The sequence below is a fragment of the Ambystoma mexicanum genome, chromosome 2p (genome assembly GCF_040938575.1).
Source record: "Ambystoma mexicanum isolate Mex_15411 chromosome 2p, UKY_AmexF1_1, whole genome shotgun sequence".
NCBI classification, from domain to species: Eukaryota; Metazoa; Chordata; class Amphibia; order Caudata; family Ambystomatidae; genus Ambystoma; species Ambystoma mexicanum.
Window position 1 is genome coordinate 871,765,463 of NC_090923.1, and position 22,946 is coordinate 871,788,408.

The 22,946-nt window shown below is 46.8% G+C and overlaps 1 protein-coding gene across 1 annotated transcript in view; it reads right to left on the bottom strand.

Moving 5' to 3' along the window:
- Positions 1 to 17,142, bottom strand: part of LOC138566854 (THAP domain-containing protein 5-like) — a 213,415-nt gene extending 196,273 nt beyond the window's left edge. Inside the window, exon 1 of the mRNA XM_069644561.1 lies at positions 16,961 to 17,142. Coding sequence (XP_069500662.1) covers positions 16,961 to 17,043 — 83 coding nt within the window. The 5' untranslated portion in view covers positions 17,044 to 17,142. The remainder of the gene's footprint in view (positions 1 to 16,960) is intronic.
- Between the last annotated feature and the right edge of the window lie 5,804 nt (positions 17,143 to 22,946).

Sequence of the window (22,946 nt, forward strand, 5' to 3'; positions counted from 1 at the left end):
GCAGAGGAGCCAATTACAGTAGCAGAAGTAAAAGACAAGTGGGAAACTGATTTCGCGAAAGTGTTCCAGGAGGATTTAGGAATGCCTACAGGATTTGAACATGAAATACGACTGAAATCAGGAGCAATACCGAAGATAAATAAAGTGAGACCAATACCTCATAATTTGAAAGAGAAATTGAAATCGGAAATTGAAACTCTTCTGCAGAAAGGGATTATTGAACAGTGCGATAGTTCAGAATGGCTGTCCTCTATAGTGGTGGCTGCAAAACCCAATGGGCAAATAAGACTGTGTGGACATGAGAGACGTGAATAGGAACATACTTGTTGACGAACATCCGTTGCCAATAATTGGGGAAGTTTCTACTCTCAGAGGCGCCAGAGTATTTTCAGTGATCAACCTTTCTCAAGTGTATCACCAGATTCCATTGAGCGAGAACTGCTGACTGCGTTTTTAACACCCTTTGGCACTTTCAAGTATTGCAGAATGCCGTTTGGGCTTGCCTCGGCGGTATCAGTGTTTCAATGAGTGATGTATACTGTATTAGAAGGGATGAAGAACATAAGTGTTTCAGGATGATGTGCTCATATATGCAAGAGGTGTGGATGAGCATGATATGATTTTAACTAATGTTTTGAGTAAACTGTCGGAAGCAGGTTTGATGGCGAGGAGAGATAAGTGCAAGATTGCTGTTCGGAGAGTGGAATATCTTGGACATGAAATTGAGGAGTCTGGTGTGAAACCTAAGAGAAGTTTAGTGGAGGCAGTGAAGTGTACGCCAGTACCGTCGGACAAGGATCAAGTGAGATCTTTTTTGGGTCTTGCTGAATATTATCATAGATTTGTCAAAGATTTTGCTATAGTTTCAACTCCCATAAGGATGATACTTAAAAAGGGAGCTAAGTTTGAGTGGTCTCGAGAGTGTGGTGCAGCGTTTGAAAACATTGAGTGTGATTAGTGAAGATTCCTCAATTGGGAAGTTCGACCCATATGATAAAACAGTGTTGGTAGTAGATGCAAGCGTATTGCGCCTTGGAGCAACGTTGATACAGTATGACAAAGATAAGAGAGAAAGGGTCATAGCATTTGCATCGAGGGCATTGAAGGGAGAGGCCTTAGCTACGTTTTGGGCCATCATGCACTTGAAGTATTTTTTGTGGGGCAGACAGTTTGTTGTTAGGTCTGACCATAAACAGTTAGTACAACTATTTGAGAGTGGGAGGTGGGCTCTAGGGTCACCCAGGATAAGTCGGTGGGGTCTAGGCCTACATGCGTATAACTTTGAGGTGAGTTTTCTACCTGGGAAGAAAAATGTTGTCGATTGAGGACAATCAAGTTGAAAATGATGATGGTGGAAGGGAGGAGTCAGTAGTAGCAGAAATAACGGAAGCAGTCAGTCAGGAAATGTGGTTCCAGGGTGAACAATCTGATCAAGAAATCAAATTAGTCAAGGAGTGGACGGTGAAAGGATGTCCCCAAAAGAGAATTTTGGAAAATAATTTTGATGTGTGGTGGGAGCTCAAAGATGAATTAAATATTTTTGAAGATAAACTCAGAAGAGGGAGGTGTATTGTTCCTCTGGAGTCAGTCAGGTCAAGGCTACTAGAACTTGCTCACGAGGGTCACCAGGGAGAAGGAGCTATGAAAAGAAAACTTCGCCAGAATTATTGGTGGCCAATGATTGATAAAATGACTGAGAAGTGGGTAAAAGATTGCATGATTTACCAGACTGTGACAAGACAAAAGTTGTGCGTGAAACTCCCATGATCCCCAATCCTGTTCCCACTCAGCCTTGGTCCAAGGTTGCAGTGGATATCATGGGCCCAGTAAAGGGCTTGGGAGGAGGTTTGAGGTTGTTATTTGCGCTAGTCGACTTTCATTCTAAATGGGTTGAATGGGAGGCAGTAAAGGAAGTTACAGCTAGAGAGTTGATAGCATTCTTGGAGAAAGTATTTTTTTAGAGAAGGGGTACCAATGGAACTTGTTTCAGACAATGGGGTTCAATTTGTGTCGGAATCTATGCAGTAATTTCTAAGTAGTTATGGTATAACACACATCAAAACGGCGTATCACCCAAGGGCGAACGGTCTTGTGGACAGGGTCATTCGTTGATTGAAAGAAGGTATCCAGCTAGCTATGAGAGGGGGGGCAACCATGGAGAAAAGTCTTGAATTTGATGACGTGGAGTTATGCGACTACCCCACATTCGGTGACAGGAGTGTCAACTTTTGTGTCTCTGAAGAGTAGGGAACCGAGGGACTAAATTGTGTCCGGGGTGGTTGGGGTTTGCCAAAGTGGTTTGTGCGAATAGAGAGCAAATAATGAGATTTATAAAGACTAGACAAGAAAAGAAAAGAAAAAAAAAAAAAAAAAAAGCTGGTTTCAATGCTCGTGAAAGAGTAAAAGAACGTGAGTGGAAGGTGGGGGGGGGGGGTGAGTATGTGTATGTGAAGAATCCCAGATTGGTGAATAAATGTTGTGAAAGTAAATATTTGGGGCCAAAGAGGATATCAGCGGTCAAGAAGTCAGTGGTAATTTTGGAAGGAGACCAGGTATGGTCAAAAGGAAAAATAGCGAAAGCACATGATATGAAAGGAACTGTCCAAGATCCTGAGCAGCCAATTGAGAAAGAAGGTGTGAAGGGAGATACGAGTGGTGTGAAAAAATGTGGTGCTACGGGTAGACTGAGGCTCAAACCTGCGTGGATGAAAGACTACTTGTCATGAGTGAAATTTGTTAGTGATCTGATAGATGATGTAAGTGTACTTATCTTAATTCTTCTTTAAATTTAATTTTAAGGTTATGTTGATTTTGCTTCTCAGATATTTCACCGTTTTATGATGCGATTATTGAATTTAAGTAATTTGAAATTATTTTGTTCTCCTAAGGGGGAAGATATGTAGAGAGTGGTATTGTTTATAGCGCGAGCCGTCGCGTGAGCTTCTGCCTGCTTGTTAGGATTCCAGTGAGCAGAAGCTGTGTGACAGCAGTGACAGTTATGAGAGGAAGCTGGTTGTGTGGATGCTCCGGCAGGCTCGCTGCATATTAAACTAAAGAGATCAAAGTTACCGTTCCGCGTCATCCTTACATATTCCATTTACGGATCTCAGAAGGATGAAAGGCTGTGTTGACCCTGCCGGGATTTGAACCTACGTCAGCATGCTACACAATTACGAGCGCTCAACCTCTCTGCTATCTTACTGGCAATTATTGTTTCCCATGGCTGTTTAAATACTAGCAGTGACTCCTGTATATAGGTGAGATGACCCTGCGGCACTTCTTGAGGCCCCCTTTGAAGCATATGTCCTCTAAACAGGTCAGTGGGCTAAGCAGTTGGAGCAGTTAAACCCCTGAGGGACTGCAACAAATCTGCCGGAGGCTGGCTGGCAGGTTGCACATTGTGGCCCGACAGCAGGGGGGGAGCATAAGGGCCTCAAGGAGAGGCTGGACGGTTTGAGGTTCCTTGCCAGTGGAGTGCTGGTTAGTACTACTGGGCGGGCCAAGGATCATCAGCAGGGTGTGAACGCAGCTGAACTGAGACAGCCGAATGTGGATGAAGTGTAGCGCTGGAGTCCCGGTGTCTCTCCCCACCAGTGGGAGGAGGGACAGGTAGTGTGTGGTTGCCGGATGGCCAAAGGGAACAAGAAGCATTTGTCTGCAATTCACGCAGAGGGAGGGACTAGCTTTGCGCAAGAGCACCATGGCTTCTTCCAAGTCAACTGGGCAGCAAGAGGTGACATCGCCCGTCTTGGTCACAACTACACCTGCAGGGGGGGTTGGGTGGGTTGGAGAATCAGTGAGCCAGCCCTCAAATCTGACCTTGAGTTTGGCTGAGATAAAAAGCGGCTTCGCATCTGTGACTACTGAACTCGATAGTATGGAATATAAGATGGACAGTGTGCAAGAGATAATAGAGAAGGAAAGCAGTTGCCTATGCAATGTGGAGCATAGAGTGGGGGTACTCAAGGATACGAGTAGTGAAGTGACCCAGGCAATCCGTGGGCTACAGAAGAAGGTAAAATAAATATAGCACAAGAACGAGGATTTGGAAGCAAGGTCCGGACGTAACAACATTAGAGTGGTGGGGATTCCAGAGTCACTCCCAGCCCAGAATATGGAACAGTTCATGGAAGCTATTATCAAAGAGGTTCTGGAAGACCCCCTCTTGTCCCCTCAATTTTTGGTCGAGAGAGTGCATCGAATTTCAGTGCAGAAACCCAGGCCGGGGCAGAACCCGTGCCCGGTCATTACAAGAGTACTGAATTATTGTGACCGTGATACCGTCTTGCGCATTGCACGTCAATTTGGGGATTTGCACCATAAAGAGGCCAGAGTGTCGCTCTATCAGGATTTCACTCCATCCGTACAGCGGGCCTGACTCTCTTTCTTAGCTGCGAAGCGTTTACTGAGTGAGAAGGGGATGCAATGCTGAACCCCTCTAAACTGCGTGTCATCCATGAGAACAAGACTTAGGGACCTGGCTGTAGTATTTGTCTTCATTGAATCCTTGTCCAAGGCTTGAGGGGGTGGAGAGCTAAACATGTGCTTTATTATATGAGACTGTTTACCGATTGGTATATAGCTACGATCGGGATTAAATGCGATTCACTATCAGACAGAGGGTGGCCAAGTGCACGGTGCCAAGAGAGAACAGAGAACAGATCAGCAGGGGAGAGGGGTCGCGAAGGCAGAAGAAAGGTCTTGAGGTGCTTCCGGAACCGGAGATGGTTCTCCTCAAGTTTTAGAGTGGTAGGGAGGCTGTTCCAGAGGGAGGCCCCAGTCGAAGACAGAGATCTACCCCAAGCACTTTTCTTTGAAAAACGACTGACCCTGAGGGAGTTGGAGGTAGAGGAGCGAAGAGCTCGAGAGGGGAGGCATTTGCGGAGGGATAGCTGAAGGTATTTTGGACCCAGAGGGAGGAGAAGGGAGCGTGATGGGGAATGTTATGATTAGGGGAGTTGAAATAAAAATGGTTCACGTGACATTTAGAAACTGTGGGGAGTACAGAAGTCTACTTTTTGGATCTGTTAAACTAGGAGGGGCACATAAACGAAGAAAACGTGGTCAAGGCTATGAGTCTGACACACAAGCACTGTACTCTTCTTAGTTGGTGTAATGACCGGAGGGGCGGGGTCTGCACTTCCGCTCTCTATATGGTAGAGGGGAGGCACAGAGACCCCTGCCAAGATTCTCTATTATGGTAACGTAGTCGAGCAATCAAGGCCTAGCTTCTCAGGAGGTGATGCAAGCTGGTTCTTAAGTACAGTGTAGTCCCCAAGCACCCACGAAGGAATGTCCACACACTGTATCGGTTAAAACAGTCTTTATATAATTAATATTCAAGGTCATAAACACTATAACTCACTTTGTACTCCGAAAATCAACAATGGTAAATATGTACAATTCTAAAGTGGTACCACTAACGTTATTAGATCTTATTGAAGTGCATAAGGTCAGAATGAGACACAGATCAAAATAAAGAGGAAACCAGCAGTAGAGAGAGGAAGGAAAGCAAGATGGTTGAGCAATAGACAGAATACTGGTAACTACCGTTAAACACAGCTCTGTGTTGTAGATCCCCCCAACTGGGCAACCTGTAGAAGAAAGATACAAGCCCAGTCCATATATTCTTCCCACTAGACTTTCCAATAGTTCAGCAACCCCAAAGTACCTTGGTGTTGTAGCGTTCATAGTCGGGGAAATCGACAACCCTTCTCGAGTGTCCTCCCTTTCAGGCAGGAGTCACAGGTCGTCGAACGTCCGAGGGGGGACAAGTCGAGCTACGACGGTGAAGTGGCCGCATCATTCTTAGCGGTGCTCGTTGACAGGAAAGCGTGAATGTCTTGCAAGAAAGAGGCGTGCGGAGCACCTCAGTGTCGATAGTTCTGGGCCGCAAAGAGTTGAAGAACTGTGGCCCAGCAAGGGCGTCGAGTCGTCGGCGTCTGTGGTCTTTGGGTGGTGGGAAACCAACTGGTGGATGCTCCTCAGCGCGTCGCCGGTCAGGCCTTCTCCAGCAGGATACAGCGGCGACGATGCGGACAAGAGCGTCCTTGGATCAATGAAGTTCTTAGGCAACGGGAGCATGGCGGCTCCAGACGGTGGTCGGCAACAGTGGCGGACAACAGTCCGGGTGCTTCTCCTTGGAGTTCTGCAGCAGCCCCGTATCGGGTCGGCAGCCTGTCGGAGGTCTGTCTACCAGGGAGCTTAGGCAAAGATCAGCTGTGCATGATGGTCCCTCGTAGCTCGGGAAGAGGGCGCCTCACCAGGTCCTCTCTGGGTCGGTTCTTGAGGCACAGCAGCTTTCAGATTGCGAAGGAGAGCAACAACAATTCTTCTCGTCCAGCAAGGCTCAAGGTTAAGCTTTAGTTACTCCAGTTACTCGTCGTAGTGGACTTCAGCTTCCGAACACGATTCCTAGCAGTGAGAGGTCCCCAGATATTCTGTTGATCTCCCATTCATTCCCTGGGTCATACTCAAGCATCCAATCATGACTACAGGCATTCATGCAGGCAGGCAGGCAGGCAGCCAGCCAATCAGGCACACAAGGTATTCAGGCTATTCACTTCTCTCCAGACACTCACAACAAGTTATGTGTATTGGGACAAGTACAGAGCCATTCAACACTCCAAGCTGCATTCATACCAGTTTCGGGCAGGGCTGTCTTAACCATTGTGTCAAACACCAGATACTAGACAGTCACCACACAGAAGGCGTATTCGTCACACACTCCATTCACCCAGGTCCCACCCACAACATACAGTCGTTGAGAAGGCTCCAGTCAGTCTGGTCTGCACTTCCCCACACTACCATATACGGAACTTCCACCCAACAGCCAGTCAGGGGGAAGGGGCAGTGGAAGGGCTTCGGGAAGATCAAGGTGACAGGTGATGGAAGGCAAGAGGCCACGGGGGCCATTTTGTCTCCATCAGGAATCTACCGATTCCAATGACAGGGCCTGGGCATCCCAAAATGGAGGACGTTCAGGGCACCAGTCATTTCAGTACGGAGCTGCCGCCAGCCCGTACCCTGCTCTGTGGGTCACACACAGGTGCCCAAAAACATACACTAGGGGCACAGGGTTGTACCCCTACCCATGGGTGCCATAAGGGTCTGTTCACCAAACCAAAAGAGAGAGAGCTGCACCACCAGGTGTCCCACATGAACTCCTGCGTGGAAAACACGACAGAACACACAATAAGAAGTAGTAAAGGACAAGGCTACGGAGGCCCCGTCCCTCCGATGCATTTCCAGCATCACAGTTGGAATGTGAGATGTCTGAATAAATATGCTAAAATGCGTAAAATTGTGGCTTATGGGGAGCGCCATGGTGCCAAGACACGGTTTCTTCAGGAAATACACCCGATGGGGAAAGTGAATGATGGGCTAGAAAAGTCTTGGGGCATTGCCATGTTCTATATGTCTTACTCCTCCAACTTAAGCAGTGTTTCAATTGTCATTCACAAGTCTTTGGAATTCAGGTTGTTGCGTCAAGAGAGAGATCCCGAGGGGAAGTTTGTTATGGTGTCAGGGGCACTGGCCCAGAACGGCACCCTCTGGGCTAAATGTATGACTGACTGACACACACACACACAGAGAGATCAAGACAGATCCATTATAGGTGGAAGGCCGCTTTCCCTCGCCCACTAGATCAATAATCAGAGGAATGGTGGAGCGTGGGTTGGTAGATCTGTGGAGAACACAATCCTGATGAGGGCTTATTCGTTTTACTCCTCTGTACATCACATGAGATCCTGCATCGATTATATATTGGTATGGCCGGAGCTAGTTCATAGCACTGATCATTGTATTATGCTCCAGAGGACACTCTCTGATCACTCTCCGATATTGTGGCAGTTTCAAGAGCAAAGCGCTAAAGGACGTGGTGTATCGAAGAACAAGAGATTATAGCATCATTCTTTGTGTGTAATGTGAAATCAGTGGCATCGGCTGGAACCCTCTGGGAGTCGTTCAATGTGTACTTGAGAGGGCAGTGTATTTCGATTGAAAGTGGGGTGCTTGAGGGAATATACAGGAGACTGGGCCAACTAGAAGACAAACTTAGTATGCTGCAGTCTGGGCAGAGGGAGCGCTCATCAGACGGATCAGCGGCTGCTCGCTTTGCTCTGCACCATTTTACAGAGAAGGCGGATAGAGAGGTGCACTTCCTCGCAACCCCTCGGTTGGTGCATAGGTATGTGGAAGAAGGAAGGCTGGGTAGATACTTAGCTAGGTTGGCGAGGGGCACCAGGGTTCATATGGAAACACCTGCTATTAGATGTGGGGATGGCACTCTGGTTTCGGAACCTGGGATGATACTGGCAGAATTTCAGGATTTCTATAGGCCCTTATATGCTACTAGAGAGGGGGCAGACACGGATATTATGCAGAGCTTTGTAGAGGAGGCAACATTGACAGGGTTAAGCAAACAAGCGGGGGTAGGTGTTGGTTGCGCCTATTACAGCTGAAGATATTATAAAAGCAATTAAAGATTGCACGACTGCAAAAGCACCTGGGTCAGATGGGATCACTTCGACTTTTTTTTTTTTTTTTTTAAGAGTTTGGCACCAGGTTGGTGGGGTATTTGTTTAAGGTGTGGCAAGAGGGCCTCCAGTCGGTGTCACTGACTCCCACGTTGTGCAAAGAAATAATTTATTTGATATTAAAGCCGGACAAGGACCAGTTAGAGTGCGCTTCCTGCAGGCCGACATCCCCCATCATATGGGCACGAAAATATTCTCCTTACCTGATAATTTCCTTCCTTCTTTTCCGTCAGTCTATTTTGCATTTAGACCAACCAGTTTTATTCTGTGTCGGTCCATAGCTCTCAACTTGCAGAGAATGTTCACAGGGCTGGCTCAGATTGATCCTTCAGTGCAGACAATAGGGGCACTATTGGACATGGAGAAAGCGTTCGATATGGTCGCCTGTGTCTATTTGTTTGCAGTGCTGGAGAAGATTGGAATACTTGTGTGTTAAGGTCTTGTATTCCAGGGTGACCGCAAAGATTGGCCTCTAAGGTAGGCCCTCTGCAGCGCTCGAACTTGGCCGAAGGACGCGGAGGGGTGTCAGCAGTCCCCTCTATTATTTGCCATTGTGATGGAGCCACTAGTAGTGTGCTAGAGAGTGCTTCATGGACATCGGGGGCTGGCTCTAGGAGGGATCCGGGAATTGATCTCACTTTATGCTGATGATATTAAAGACCCATGGTAGTAATCTACAGCCAATCTCGCAGAAAATAAGAGGCGTTTGGAAAGATATCAGGGCTGCAGCTTATTTGAGCTAAGTCCATCCTGCTCCCACTAAAGAAGGTTACCTTACAGCCCACGGGAGCAGAGAGGTTTTGTTGGGAGCAAGTTTCAATGAAATATTTTAGGTATACATGTGAGCAGGAGTCGTTCTCAGCTGGTTAAAGAAAATCACAGGGCTAATCTAAAGGCTCTGCGGTGTAATGTAGATCGGTGGGTATCACTCCCATCTCTCTTATAGGGAAGGTATCAATCATAAAAATGATTATCCTCCCCAAGTTATTGTACTTGTTTCTCAATGTCCCGGGGTGCCCAATTTTTTCCGCAAAGCTGAAGTCACTAATGATAACGCTGACGTGGAGCCGAAAGACACCTAGAATTAAGTGGGAAACGCTTACTGTGATGTGGGAAAGCACCCGATTAATTCAGCTAATGCTATGGGGTTGGTTTCAACAATTTAAAGGATGGCGATAAATCCTGTTCCCAGGGAGGTGCCAGCGAGCAGGGTGGGTGGGGTGCCGATATAGGCCAGGATTTAGGAGATGCGAGATGGAAACGTGTGTTCATATACTAGAAAGGTGGTGATTAATTCTCGGTTTAAACTCATACAGTTGAAATCCTTCACTGGGCGTGCCTGCAGTGCTGCAGAAATTGGATCGGTCTTGCGACGGGCAGGTGTAACTGAGATGGTGCAGGTTTTGTTCATATTCCGACAGGGTTGGGGGGGGGCCGGGGGGGGGGGGGTTCTGTCGATTTGTATGCTACTAGCGAAGAGGTGCGTTTTAATGCTCTGGTCAAGACCGGTGACTCCAACAATTGCAAGATGGTCAAAGGATCTGGCGTAGTGTCACGACATTAAGAAAGAATATTGCAGTTTACAGTCTATTAGAACTAAGCCAAGGGATACATAGGACCATGTGCGCGCACTCCTGCTATCAAGGGAAGCAGCCAATAATGGCGAAGCAGCTGGGGGGGGGGGGAATGGCGGGGGGGCTGCTTGGCAGGACCCTGCTTTGTAAAGACGCAGTGGTACGGGTTCATTAACAGACTATATATTACATCAGTGGCATAAGGAGGGCAAGGGAGGGTTGTCAGATTTATGATTTCCAGGAGTAACTGTATTGTTTACTGTTGCTATACTACGTTGTATTTTATATCACTGTGTACTCTTTGCACACTGATGTGTACGCGAACGTGTTATAAATAACATGCTTTTTTAAATATGATTCTTTCTTCAACTAGTAACCAATGCAATGAGCACAGCAATGCAGAAATATATATGCAGACTTGGACACTGAAGATGAGCCCCACTTCTGCATTCTGCACCCTTTGAAGCTGAAAAACTTGTTTTTAGGGAATCCTTGCCAACATCCGATGCTCATCAGTGCTGCATATATAGATTCAAAATCAGAAGCGAGAGAGACGAATCCTGAGGGACCCCACACTCTTGAGGAAGGGAGTCTGATATGCAACTGCCCAGTCTCACTTGTTCCCAGCGGACAGTTACAAAGGAACCAAACCACTCGATGGCAAATTCTGAGTCCTGAACAACCGTTTTCAGAAGGTCTAAGAGGATACTGTGGTCTACAGCGTAAAACGCATCTGACAAATCTATTGTGATCAGCAGAGACAGCTCACCCTCATCTGCAGCCCGTAGACATTCATCTGAAACCATAATTAAAGCGTCCCTGTACCAAATCCTGGACGCAACTCAGATTGAAGTGGATCAAGCAGGGGAAATGTTTTACTGTGATCCTGTCGCTGATTGTCACCAATCATTTCCAGTATTTTCCAGGCCTTGTAATCACACTTATTAGTCCAGAGTGGCTAATAAATTGATGATGTTTGGTGCGTATGGCATTTACGGTCCGAGTGTTTCTTGGACCCATCCATCTCTGAAGTTAGTTCTGGGGCAGGTCTCCCGCTTTAATACGCCTAAAAAAAATTATTCTACACTTACCTCTTCTACAGTCACTTTGGCAGACATTTACTTCTTAGTGCATGTGTTAGGGTAACGGAAAGAATATGAATTTGAAATTAAGGGGGTCCGATGATGAATGTTAGAAGAAGTGAAAGACATACATCAATGCAGCAAGTGATGTAGTGAGAACGTTCTGATTACTCACCAGTGATCTTCATTACTCCTAGCCCCCCCCCTTCCTCATCGCAGCACTTTACACCTTGCCTGCTCTGCAAGGATGGAGGGGGACTAATGAATGGTAATTAAATATGGCATGCTGTTCCTTTCATTTCTGACTGCCTGCAATCCTTGCGCTGCATGCGAGGACAAATTTTGAATTGAAAACAGCTGTTCTCCTGTGAATCTCTCACCTCATTCCAGCACTGGCGCCTCATTCTCTTGGCTAGCCTTTGCCGCCATCATTTCTCGGGCACTGGCCCCTCTGATTTTGCTCACGATTTAGAAAGAAAAAAGGAACATTATTTTTGTGGGATTAAAATATGAAGTCTGTGCAATGTTTTGTATTTAGCACGTGTATAATGCAGCTGCCTTTTGGAAAGCGAGTGTCTGAAGCACATGTTTTCTGCCCAGCATGTAGCTGTGTGTGCTCCTGATTTGCATGACCTTTGTACTTTTTGTTCTACCATTCCGAGGGGGTTTGAAACGCTTCTAAGATGGATGCCTGATTTTACTGCAGCCCAACTTGCCTACCCTAGTCACCTGTCCATTGGCTACCTCTGATCTACCTAGCAGTGGCACCGGAGGCGGGAGCTGGCCTGTTGTTCAAAGGCCCACTTCTAAGGCCCCCGTCAGCTTCCCTGTCTGCTTTCCGGGATGCTAATACAACAGCCTGACCCTCCCTGGGGTTGTCATCTCTTTTCTACTATGAACCTGGACTTCCACGACTGTCCCATTTCCCCATCTATTGGTTAGTTTCCCTCTTTCTGCCTACCCTTTCTTTTTTCACTTCACCAACTTTCACTCTACCTTCTTCCCTTCATGCTCTCATCTGAGCACTCCCCTATGTTCCCACCTCGGTTCTTTTACCAATTGGTGCCTTAGCTATTGCCTTGTATTTCAATATCTGGGTGTGTTTGGTAAAAGTCAAATTTGGATGTGCCTTTGGGAAAGCCAATTTTTGGGTGCGTTTTGTTCACCTACATTGCTTCCTGGTAGCCCAGGGACCGCTCCATACCTCTTATCTTGTATATTTCTCTTACTGCCTCCTCTCTCTATCTACCCATGGCATTATCTGTTTCTCCTATCTATTCCAACTGTTTCTCTATTAACTTTCCTTCCCTTTTCACTAAGTCTGGTAAGAAGAAATTCAAAAAGGTTATCTTGGTTTCTAACCCTGGACTCCCCATCGCTGATACTGGATCCAGCACCTATGCCAGACAAACCCTCACTGACATCCTCTTTTTCGTGCTCTGTCCTGTCTCCTCCTCTCCCATTAACGGTGGCACTCGCTGGGAAGTAGTATGGATCTCTTTGACTCCTCCAGAGTCTTTATTAACATCTATCTAAATGGCACTGTCATGGTGCAAGGCCCTCAGGTTAACCTCCTCCTCTTTGATAGGCAGTTCCCTCGCCTCATCAACTTCCTCTCATCTCCAGCTGTCCCCTAATCTCTTCCTCTGGTTACTTTGCCCTCCTCCGCCTCCTCCTTTGCCCCATCTCAAGTTCCCTCCACTCCTCCGCAGGGCGTACCTACGATCTATACCCCTCCCCGGAAGGTCTAAGTCTAGCAACCTGCTCCATCTCGCCACTCTAAATTCTCGCTCGGCTGTTAAACACTCGTCTAACATCCGTCACCTCCTAGAAGAACTCAACCTTCATGTACTTGGTCTCACCGAGACATGGTTCACAATCAGCCCTATCACAAGTTGACACTCTCCTCCCTGACGGCTACAAGATCCTCTCAGCTCCCAGATCCAATCGGCCTGGAGGGGGGTGTAGCCCTTATATTCCCAGAGTGGATCCCTGCCTGTCTCATTCCCACTCAAGCTTACTCCTCGGTTTGAATGCCTAGTCTGCAGGTTCTCTCTCTCTCCTAGCCACTCTCTTGCTGTTGCTACTCTCTACCGACCCCCTGGTCAAATCACCCCTTTTCTCTGAGTGGGCTGACCTCTGCTCTTCCCTCTTGGCCTCCACCACTCAACTTCTCCTCCTTGGTGACCTCAACATTCATCTTGATTCTACCTGTCCCTCATCTTCACTCTTTCGCGACCTCTGCGATTCACTCTCCCTCTCCATCCTTCCTTCTGGCCCGACTCACTTGGCTGGCCACACACTTGATGTCTTGATCTCATCCGGCTTCCCCCTCTCTACCCCCCTTACCACTCCTCTCTCCTGGAGTGATCATTGCCTCCTCCCCTCTCATCTCTCCATCCCCTCCCCCCAAGCCAAGTCCACTCCTGAATTGCCACCCACCTTCTCAGATATCCGGCCCATGAAGCGTGCGTCAGTCGAGGCCTTTGCTGCAACCTTCTCCCCCCCTCCTCCACCTCAGATTCACTCCACACCCTAACACAGCCCTCTCTCTTCTCTACTCCTCCATTTCTACTTCTCTTGATATACTCTTGCCCCCATCATGAGGATCCGTTTGAAGTCCAAAGCCAAGTGCAATTCTTGGTATGATTCTGACCTAGCTACACTTAAACGTAAGTGTAGGGCGGCAGAAAGGAAATGGAGGGCTTCTTGCTCATCCTCTGACAAACTGGCCTGCCGCCTGCTCCAAAGGCAATACCGACTTGCTGTCCACACTAAGAAGAGAGTCCACATACAAGTTTGCGTCTCTGCAGCATCTAACAACTCGGCCGAACTTTTCAAAATGTGCAAGGAGCTGGCCAACCCTGCTGCAGTCTCCACCCCTCCTTTCTCCTCACAGGATCTTTGCAATGCCCTTGCCTCCCACTTTATCTCTTAAACCCAGGACATCCTCTCCACCCTCTCCTCCGCTCCCTCTCCTTCGCGGCCTGCTGACCCTCCCCTCAGTTACCCCTAATCCTCCTTTCTCCTCCTTTCCTCTTTTCTCCCCTGATGATATATCTAGACAAGTCTGATCTATGAAACCCTCATCAAAACAGGTCCATCCCTGTTCCTCTAAAACCATTAAGGATCACATTGACACTCTTGCGCCGGCCCTTGCCGATTTCTGAAACCTCTCCTTTGCCTCTTGCTCTTTCCCCACCCCTCTTAAACACTCCCTTGTGCATCCTCTCCTCAAGAAATCCACTGCTGATCTGTCATGTCCGGCAAACTACCACCCAATTTGCATTACTCCCTTTTTGGGCAAGCTCCTGAAAAAGCTGGCCATCTCTCAGCTTAATCTCCATTCTGACTATGTTGGCTCCCTCCATGACCACCAATCTGGCTCTTAAGAGCTGCCAGAAGTATGGAAACTGCTCTCCTGAACATCTGTGAAAACCTGCTCTCCAACCTCGATTCTAACATTCCCTCTGTCCTCATCCTACTTGACCTCTCCTCTGCGTTTGACACTGTCAACCATACCACCCTGCTCAATCGTCTTCGTGACAACCTCAGTATCACTGATCAGGCTTTGGCCTGGCTGACCTCTTATCTCTAATCGACCCTCCTGGGTAGAACTTGGGTCCTTCCTACCTTCTATCACCCTCTCCACATGTGGTGTTCCCCAGGGATCCTTCCTCTCGCCCTGGCTTTTTAACCAATACCTGGCAACTCTCGCTTACTGCATCTCAATGTTCTGCTCAACTTTCCAGTGCTATGCTGACGACACCCAACTCATTTTCAGGCTTCCTTCAGCCGCCTCCTCTCATCTCCGAGTGTCTAATCGCCATTCAAAATTGGTGTGCCGCCAATGATCTATGTCTAAATGCCAACAAGACTGAGATCCTCCTTATTGGTACACCATCTCCATCCTTTCCTCTCACTCTCTGGCCGGCCTCCCATGGCCCTCCTCCCACCCCCACTTGCACGGCTAAGAACCATGGGGTTATCTTTGACTCTACACTTTCCTTCTCTGCACACATCTCTGATGTCTCTAAAAAATCTAACTTTTTACTCCACCTCCTTAGAGGTACTCTACCTTTCCTCTCCTTCCCTCAAAAGCTCACTGTCTCTCAAGCTCTGGTTCTTTCAAGACTGGATTACTGTAACAGCCTCTTCCTAAATCTACCTGCCTCCACTCTCTGCCCTCTACAACTAATCCAGAACAGGATTGCGAGACTTGTCCTTGGCCTCAAGCCCTGGGATCGTATCTCTCCAGCCTTGAAATCCCTTCATTGGCTCCCAGTGGATGCAAGGATTAAATTTAAAACCCTCTGCATTGTCCACAAGGCTTTTTGGGACCTGGGTCCAAAATACCTTCAACTATCCCTCCGTAAATAGATCCCCTCTCGAGCCCTTTGCTCCTCTACTTCAACACTCCCTCAATGTTAGTCGTTTTGCAAAAAAACAAGCTGGAGGTAGATCCCGGTCTTCAGCTGGTGCCTCCCTTTGGAACAGGCTCCCGGCCACCTTGAAACTTGAGGAAAAACATCTTTGGTTCCGGAAACTTCTCAAGACCTTCCTCTTCGCCTCTGCCTTTGCCCCCCTTCTCCCCTGTTGATCGGTTTCTTCTCATGGCATTGTGCACCTGGCCACCCGCTGTTCTTCTGGGCCCACCCTCCTGCACTGCCTCCAGGCCACCATCTGCACTAGGTTTTCTGTATCTGTACCCATACAGCCCCCCTCCCACGTTTCTTCTGCACTTATCAGATATACCTTTCTGACTAAGTTTCACCTGCCACTTGCTGGCCGCACTACCATGGTTTAAAGCCCTTATTTTTTCTATTTAATATTTATTTATATTTTTCTCTCTCTGCTTCACACTTTCCACTCCACCCCGCACCCCCCCCCCATTTTCCTTTCCCTTGCACCTTCTTAAATGTCACTGGGCCTAGTTAGATAACTGCTGTCTGTTTTTTTTTTTTTTATCTCCCTTGTTTCCCTCCCTTTCTGCCTGGTCGCGCTCTGAAACACTTGTCTACGAGCACAATATAAATAACATTTAATTTCATGCTGGGCGTGTTATACACCAGTTGGTGAGGGCGGAGCAATGAGAAAATAATTGAAATAAAAGTGCTCCTCCTCACATCGATGTGGGTACCTCACAAGTAAGTACTGTAGAAAGGAAGAGTAGGGCTAGAAGTAATGAATTTTACCAGTAATTAATCAGAGCATCATCATTTTCTTTCGTCTCGCTGCCCCAACACATCTAAATAAATAAAATAATGACCATGTATAATGATGTCACTGTATTAACTATCTGTATGTAACTCTTACCATTCCTGTACTGCATATAGTTTCTGCCTGTAACCAAGAGACCACTGTTCTCTCGTTTTACAAATGAATCAAAATGTCTTACAATTTTTCTTGTAACAGCGCCTCGATGCCTCCGGGATGCTAGTGCGCTATACAAATGCGAATAAATAAATATCTTGTATTGCATGTGCTGTGATCCCGTCATACCAACAGTTGCAATTTCGCAATCCAATGGTCCAATTCCATAAGTTGTCCACTCACATCACGTCTGCTGTAATCATATCCCCTTAAATAGTCTATGCATTAAATGCTCTTTAGCCAATGTACAGGTCATGGTCCCATGTTGAAAATGCCCCGACCAGCTGTCCCCCAAATCCCTATGTTGTAAATGCCCTCTATCACAACATGCAGTTGGAAACACCGGCTAAATTTTGCAAATGCCCCTCCGCCCCTCCCCTTCCACTCTCACTTGTAGAAACTGAGCTTCCGGTTGTCTGCAGATAGCTGGCCGGCGTAGTTGAAGCAATGGGCAGCCTTGCAATACTTTGGCATCTTTCGCCTGGACCAGGACAGAAGTCCCAGGCCAGCAGCTCCTTACTAGCTACTGTAGTGCCTAGTCCCACTGTCCCACTCCGAGAAACGGACCTTAGCACTGCTCAGCCTTACGTCATCAAGTTGGTAGCACGTTCGGGCTTGTCTGGGAAGTCACGTGCCTCAGGTCGCGCACTTCATCAAAAACGTGTAGTCTTTGCCTATCGTGGTACGAGCGGGATGTCTTGCGGAGCCTCGTGGCAGAAAGAGGAAGTTCGGTGCATCTTGGTCGAGAATTGATAAACACTGTCATTCCTCCGTTACCAAGCGAATTTGGTCTGCAGTACGTCTTAAAGCTATCTCATACTTGGTTGTTATTTTAGTTGAGCGGGCCGATTTGGTCTGCCTGGAAGAGCGGATATTGAGGAGATTATTTATGGGTGTTTTTTGTGCAGTGGGGCAGCCCACGGGTATTCCTCCGTTCCCAGGCGAATTTTCAGTATGCCAGTTTACATTAATACATGTAGTTCTTTTTTTGTTTTCTCGTGTTAGGTTTTTTTTGTCCTGCCCGCTGAAGAGGGGTCTTTTTGGGATTTGTTATGTGCAGCAGATAGAGAAGAGATGTGTTTTGTGCTTGTGTTGTGTGCAGTAGTACATACTTCACTATCCTGTGCAGACTGCATGCCAAAATTCAGACGCACCTCGGAGGGAGATTTCCACAGGGAAATCGGGAGACACACATTTCCCCATAGGAATGCATTGAGGCTAGTTATTTTAGGCGGGAGACCATGAAAAATAGCAATATTTTTCACTGAAAATCGGGAGGGTTGCATATATGGCAGAGGGGCACCGTTGGGTGCGATTTTCCATCATAACAGTTTACAGATGGTGGATAGTTAGTTGTTGGATTGTTTTCTGGTACAGAGGGTAGGGTGACCAGATTCTCAAGATAAAATAACTGGCAAGGCCACAAACGTAAAAGGACTACCAAGGCGTACACTCAGAACCCTGCATTGCGCAGTATTTCTAAGATTGGAGTGGTATCGACCAAATAAAAATTAGCAGATTTATAATGCAAGTATTTCATTAATAAAGGAGCTTTTGCTATGATTGCTCTAATATCATAGGCCTTCCTATGTATTTGTTTTGTAACCAGCCTTTGTGGCACAATAAGGCGATGCATGCGACGGGCACCTGTAAGATTGGGGGTTTGAGCCCACCTTGAGGTGTCAAAGCTCTGGTTAATGTAATACGGGAAAATATGTTAAGTATTCCAATACTTTTGAATTAAAAGTGTTTTCCAGTATCAGTTTTTGGGTCACCTTCCCTTTCCCTAAAACCGGGATAGGCTTTTAATAAAAACTCCCTGGCCAGGGGGAGAGAGGTCCCAATTCTGGCACAGTCCCAGCAAAATCGAGACGTCTTGTCACCGTAGCAGAGGGGCGATTTTACCTGCCCAGGGTATGGGGTAAATTGTGGATCTTTTACGAGCAGTAGATGGGGGGTAGATTTGTTTTGTGCAGTGGGGCATACTTGAGCAATGCAATGGCCTTCAGTTTAGCACCTTGTCATTATTGCACACATGGGAAGACAGGACCTTGAGACAGCATCTCGTGGTTGAGAGCTGATGAACCCGGGCATACTTGAGCATTTGTCCTGCGCAGAGAGCCACATTTGGGTAGTGAAGAATAGCAGACTACTGGTGCTCCAATAAAAAGAAGCAGATTGTCCTGTCGGCAAAGGGTTTATTTGACCATTTGCAGTGGCAAAGTTAGGTATTTGTCCTGTGTGGAGAGTTAGGTATTTGTCCTGTACAGAGCGTCGGGGAAGTATGGGATTTGGTGTCTTGGCACAGCAGGGGGTATTTAAACAGAGGACATGGATACTTTGCAAAAAACAGCATTGGGTATTTCGCTCTTTGAAGAGGAAGGGATGAAATTTCCCTGCCCAGATGGGGTATTTAGAGTTTTGTCATGTGCAGCAGAAGTGTGGGATGGATTGTGCATATAGAGGGACACGTTTTGGCATAGATTTCTTTCTGGTCCTGTATAGAGTGGTGGGTCTTCCCTGTACACGGCCGGATTTCTTATGGTATTGTGCAGAGAGGCGAATTGCAGTAAACCAGGTAACATTTTGGGGTTGATTTCTGTGAAAAGCAGTCTCCATGGGACTAGGAACAGGTTTGTAAGTTGAAATGTGAAAGTGTAACATCTGTGTGGGGCTTTGTAAAGGGGGCACATGGTGTTTATAAAGGCGGGTCAGGCTGGTCCTTGTTGAAGATATTGCTAACTACCTCCAACAAAGGAGCATGTGACTTTGTAAGGGTGGTTTTGAGTGGTGGCAGGGTGTGGGAGTTGGATTTTAGGAAGGGGCAGCGGGATAGAGCTTTGTAGTAGAGGGTTATACATGACCGATTGTTAGAGATGTTATGAAAGGTGCAATGTAAGGGGGGGGGCAGAATTGGATCTTGCCATTGCTTTTTGGTGGTGCTTTGCAGGACATATATCAGGATTGTACTTTTTTAGAGGTGTTTTGGATGGAGCATATAGAGAAGACATCACTTTTGGATCTTTGCAGAACAGTTTCAGATGGTGCTTTGTCGAGAGGGCACCAGTATTGGACCTTATCAGAGTGCTTTTGGATGGGGCTTTGCAGAGTGGGGGCAGGATTGAACATATGTATAGGTGTTCTGGGTGGTGCTTTGTAGAGGACACCCGAATCAGACCTTTTCAGAGGCTTTTTGTGTGGGGCTTTGTAGAGGAGTCTCAGCATAGAACTATGACGGATTGATTTTGTATGGGGTTTAATAAGTGGGACAGGTTTGAACCTAGACAGAGGGGTTTTGGATGTCACTTTAGAGAGGGGTAATGAGACCTTGCAAAGCAAATGGCTTGGGCTGTTTAGAATCAGGGAGCTGGATGCAGCGTTCCACAATTGAGGGGAGCTGGAAACTATTTAGCTCCTGCATGTAGGCTAAAAACGCCTCGTTAGCTTTGCACCAGGAGCTACTTTTGGCTCCGGTGGCCAATTGGTCCTGAATAAACATCCCTGTGTTAATTTAACTCTGTGCATGTGGGACAATGTATAAATAATCATTTAAAGAAACTTGTAAGACATTTAAAGCATAAGGGGGTCATAAATAATGGGAACAATTATATGTTTGCATCTTATGTGGAAGTTAGATTTGCGGAACGCTATGCACTAGCTCATCGTTCCTCAGTGGTAGCTCATGGTCAATGGTTTAGGCTGAATACCCAGGAGCTGCTTTGAGCTTCTGCTTATCCAATCTTAACTTCGATCCCTCTGGATGTGCCCTTGTCATAAATGGTCTCGCTTCGGGTTTGTAAAAATGGCATTGATAGAACCTTCTAGAGGGTTCAGGACTTGTGTTGACGTGGCATGGGTAGGCCTCTTTTGTAGTGGCGCCTTCATGTGCTTTTGTAAGAGCGTGTTGGATAGTGATTTTCTTTATGGATGCGTGGTTGGTGTTCTAGAGAAAGGTATGGATCGGGCAGGGAAAACCGGTATATGGACTGGGTTTGTGCAGAGTGGGGTCTAGACGGGAGTTATGCATAGATTGTCTGGATCAGGCTGTAAACAAGGGGTCCAGGTGAGGCTCCGCAGAGGTATCTATATGTGTTTATGTATGCTGCTGGATAGGGCTTTGGCTGATGTTAAGGTGCAGCATTGCACAGTAGTCAGGTTGTTTTTTTTCTCACAAGAATCGGAAAGGTGATTATTTGTTGTGTTATTTGAATTTATATTATTATGTTTATATATCACAGACCTAGCTCAGAAGCAGTGGAATGCCATACAGCTGAATTAGGGTAATATAAACAGGTGAGAGTGTTGCGGAACAGACAGTAACGCATTATTTTGGGACCACAAAACAATTAACACAGTAGCACTTTGTTGAGCTACAGATAGTCACCCTGTGGCTGGTGGTAGTCTCAGAGTCTAGGTAATGTCAAGGTGTGACTGAAATATGAACGGTTTCAGTTCCTTACAGGAGAGCGGGAATGGTCCATGTTACAACTTGGATAGAATTCCACAGGAAAGGAGTATAGCAAGAGAATGGCTGTTTCCTAGTTTTTTCCATGGGGGCCCATCCACTCTTTAGTGTGGCAATGATCTGTTGCGATATGCCACATGTGTTTTACTTAGCCGGCAGGCAAGGTGATGTGCCTGGTGAGGTAGCCTTGTAGGTGATGCTGACATCTTTTAACAGTATCCTAGCTGGTAAGGGTGTCCAGTCAGATTGCGTATAGTGGAGAGGATGTGGGGTTGAATTTGCATGCCATGGAATTGAGGGGAACCACTGTGTGGTATGTCTCCTTAAGGAGGGGCTAGCTACGTGGCTGTACGCCCTGCTAGCAGGGTATTTCCCCCATCTAAGTGATACATCTATCACCAGCGCCTACAATACTGCTCAGAGGTCCTGGAGCGGCAGGAAGGGTTTGATCTTGCAACGTAGGGTGATTTGATGCCAGCCCTTTTGGGCCTTTTTAGCACTGTTTTGTTGAAAGGAAACTTTCATTTCCACAATGAATCTGAGAGATTTATTCTAAGTTAGTGAGTTTCAGGATAAATATCCAAGTGCATGCCGTCTAGCCACCTTTAAGCGAGAGCCTAGGATAACTAATTCTGTCTTGGTAGGCTTAAGTTTCAAGTAGGATCCTCACATCCATTGGGAATGCCCGTAAGGCCTGCACAGCAGTGGGTGATGTCCTGGCAACTGAGAATTCTTGGGTATTGCTGAGTGCCTTCCGCGTATTGGTGTATTCAGATGTCAGTCAGTTAGGAGTGTGTTGACGGGTTCAATGTATGGACTGAATAAGACCAGAGAGAGCATGGGGTTCTGGGACACATCCCAGGTCACTTGGCAGTGTGTCGACCTTAGATAGCCCATTTGAACAGCCTGCTGTCTCCTAGATAGGTATGAGAACAACCATCATGCCTGCAAAGCTCATTCACTTTCTAAGTGGATGGGGGGAGGCGGAAGTGTGTCTTGATAGAATGTGAGGTTGAGTAGGACTAATAGGCATGCATCACCTTTATTGATATTTTGCAAGGTCTTATCAACCACCTCAATGTTTTATGTCTCCTTGACGAGATTGGGGCGGAAGTTGGGTTGATAATCATGAAGAAGGCATAGTTGGGGAATTTTGGCAAATAGATGAGCAATCACCTTCTCAGTAATCTTTCCGACAAAAGGGAGCCTACTGATAGGCCAGTAATTTGTCAGATCCTTAGAGTCAAGCATGTGTTTTTTCAACAGGATGAGTCCTGTTTGTAGTCAATCTTGAAAAGTGTGTTTGCTAAGAGAGGAGTAGACTTATCCTGAGAATGACAGTCATGGTGGGACAGCTGTGGCAGTTTTCACAAAAATCACTCTGAGACATAGAGACAGATCAAGGGTTTTTATTTGTTTCCTTTGTGGGGCCTAAGGCTGGCTCTTTCTGATCTATTTGTGAACCGCCTCCCTAACCCAGGCATCCGTAACCCCTGGTTGGTGCCAGCGAATGTTGACTGACTGTCTATAAGCTTACCCTATACTGCAGATGGTATGTTAAGACAGTGGCTGCCTAATATCCCCAAGGGACTTCCTAACTATCCCATCTCTATCCAGTCGTTAGTGTTTCTAATGTAAATTGGAGTAGCGCCTTTCACTTACTCTATTGGATTCAGGATGGTTCACTCACACCCATGTTTACCTCGTCCCTTCTACTGTTACTACCACACCTCTCTTCTTTACTCCTCTGATGTTTCACTTCTCCTAGTTCTTGCCACCCTTTGATGTTAGCACTACTCCTCTTCTCCATTACTACTCCACATCTCCATACTTTTACTCTCATCCCCTCTACTACTCTCCTCTCACCACTACTCTCCTCCCCCACAGCTACTCAAGCATCCTCCTTGCACTC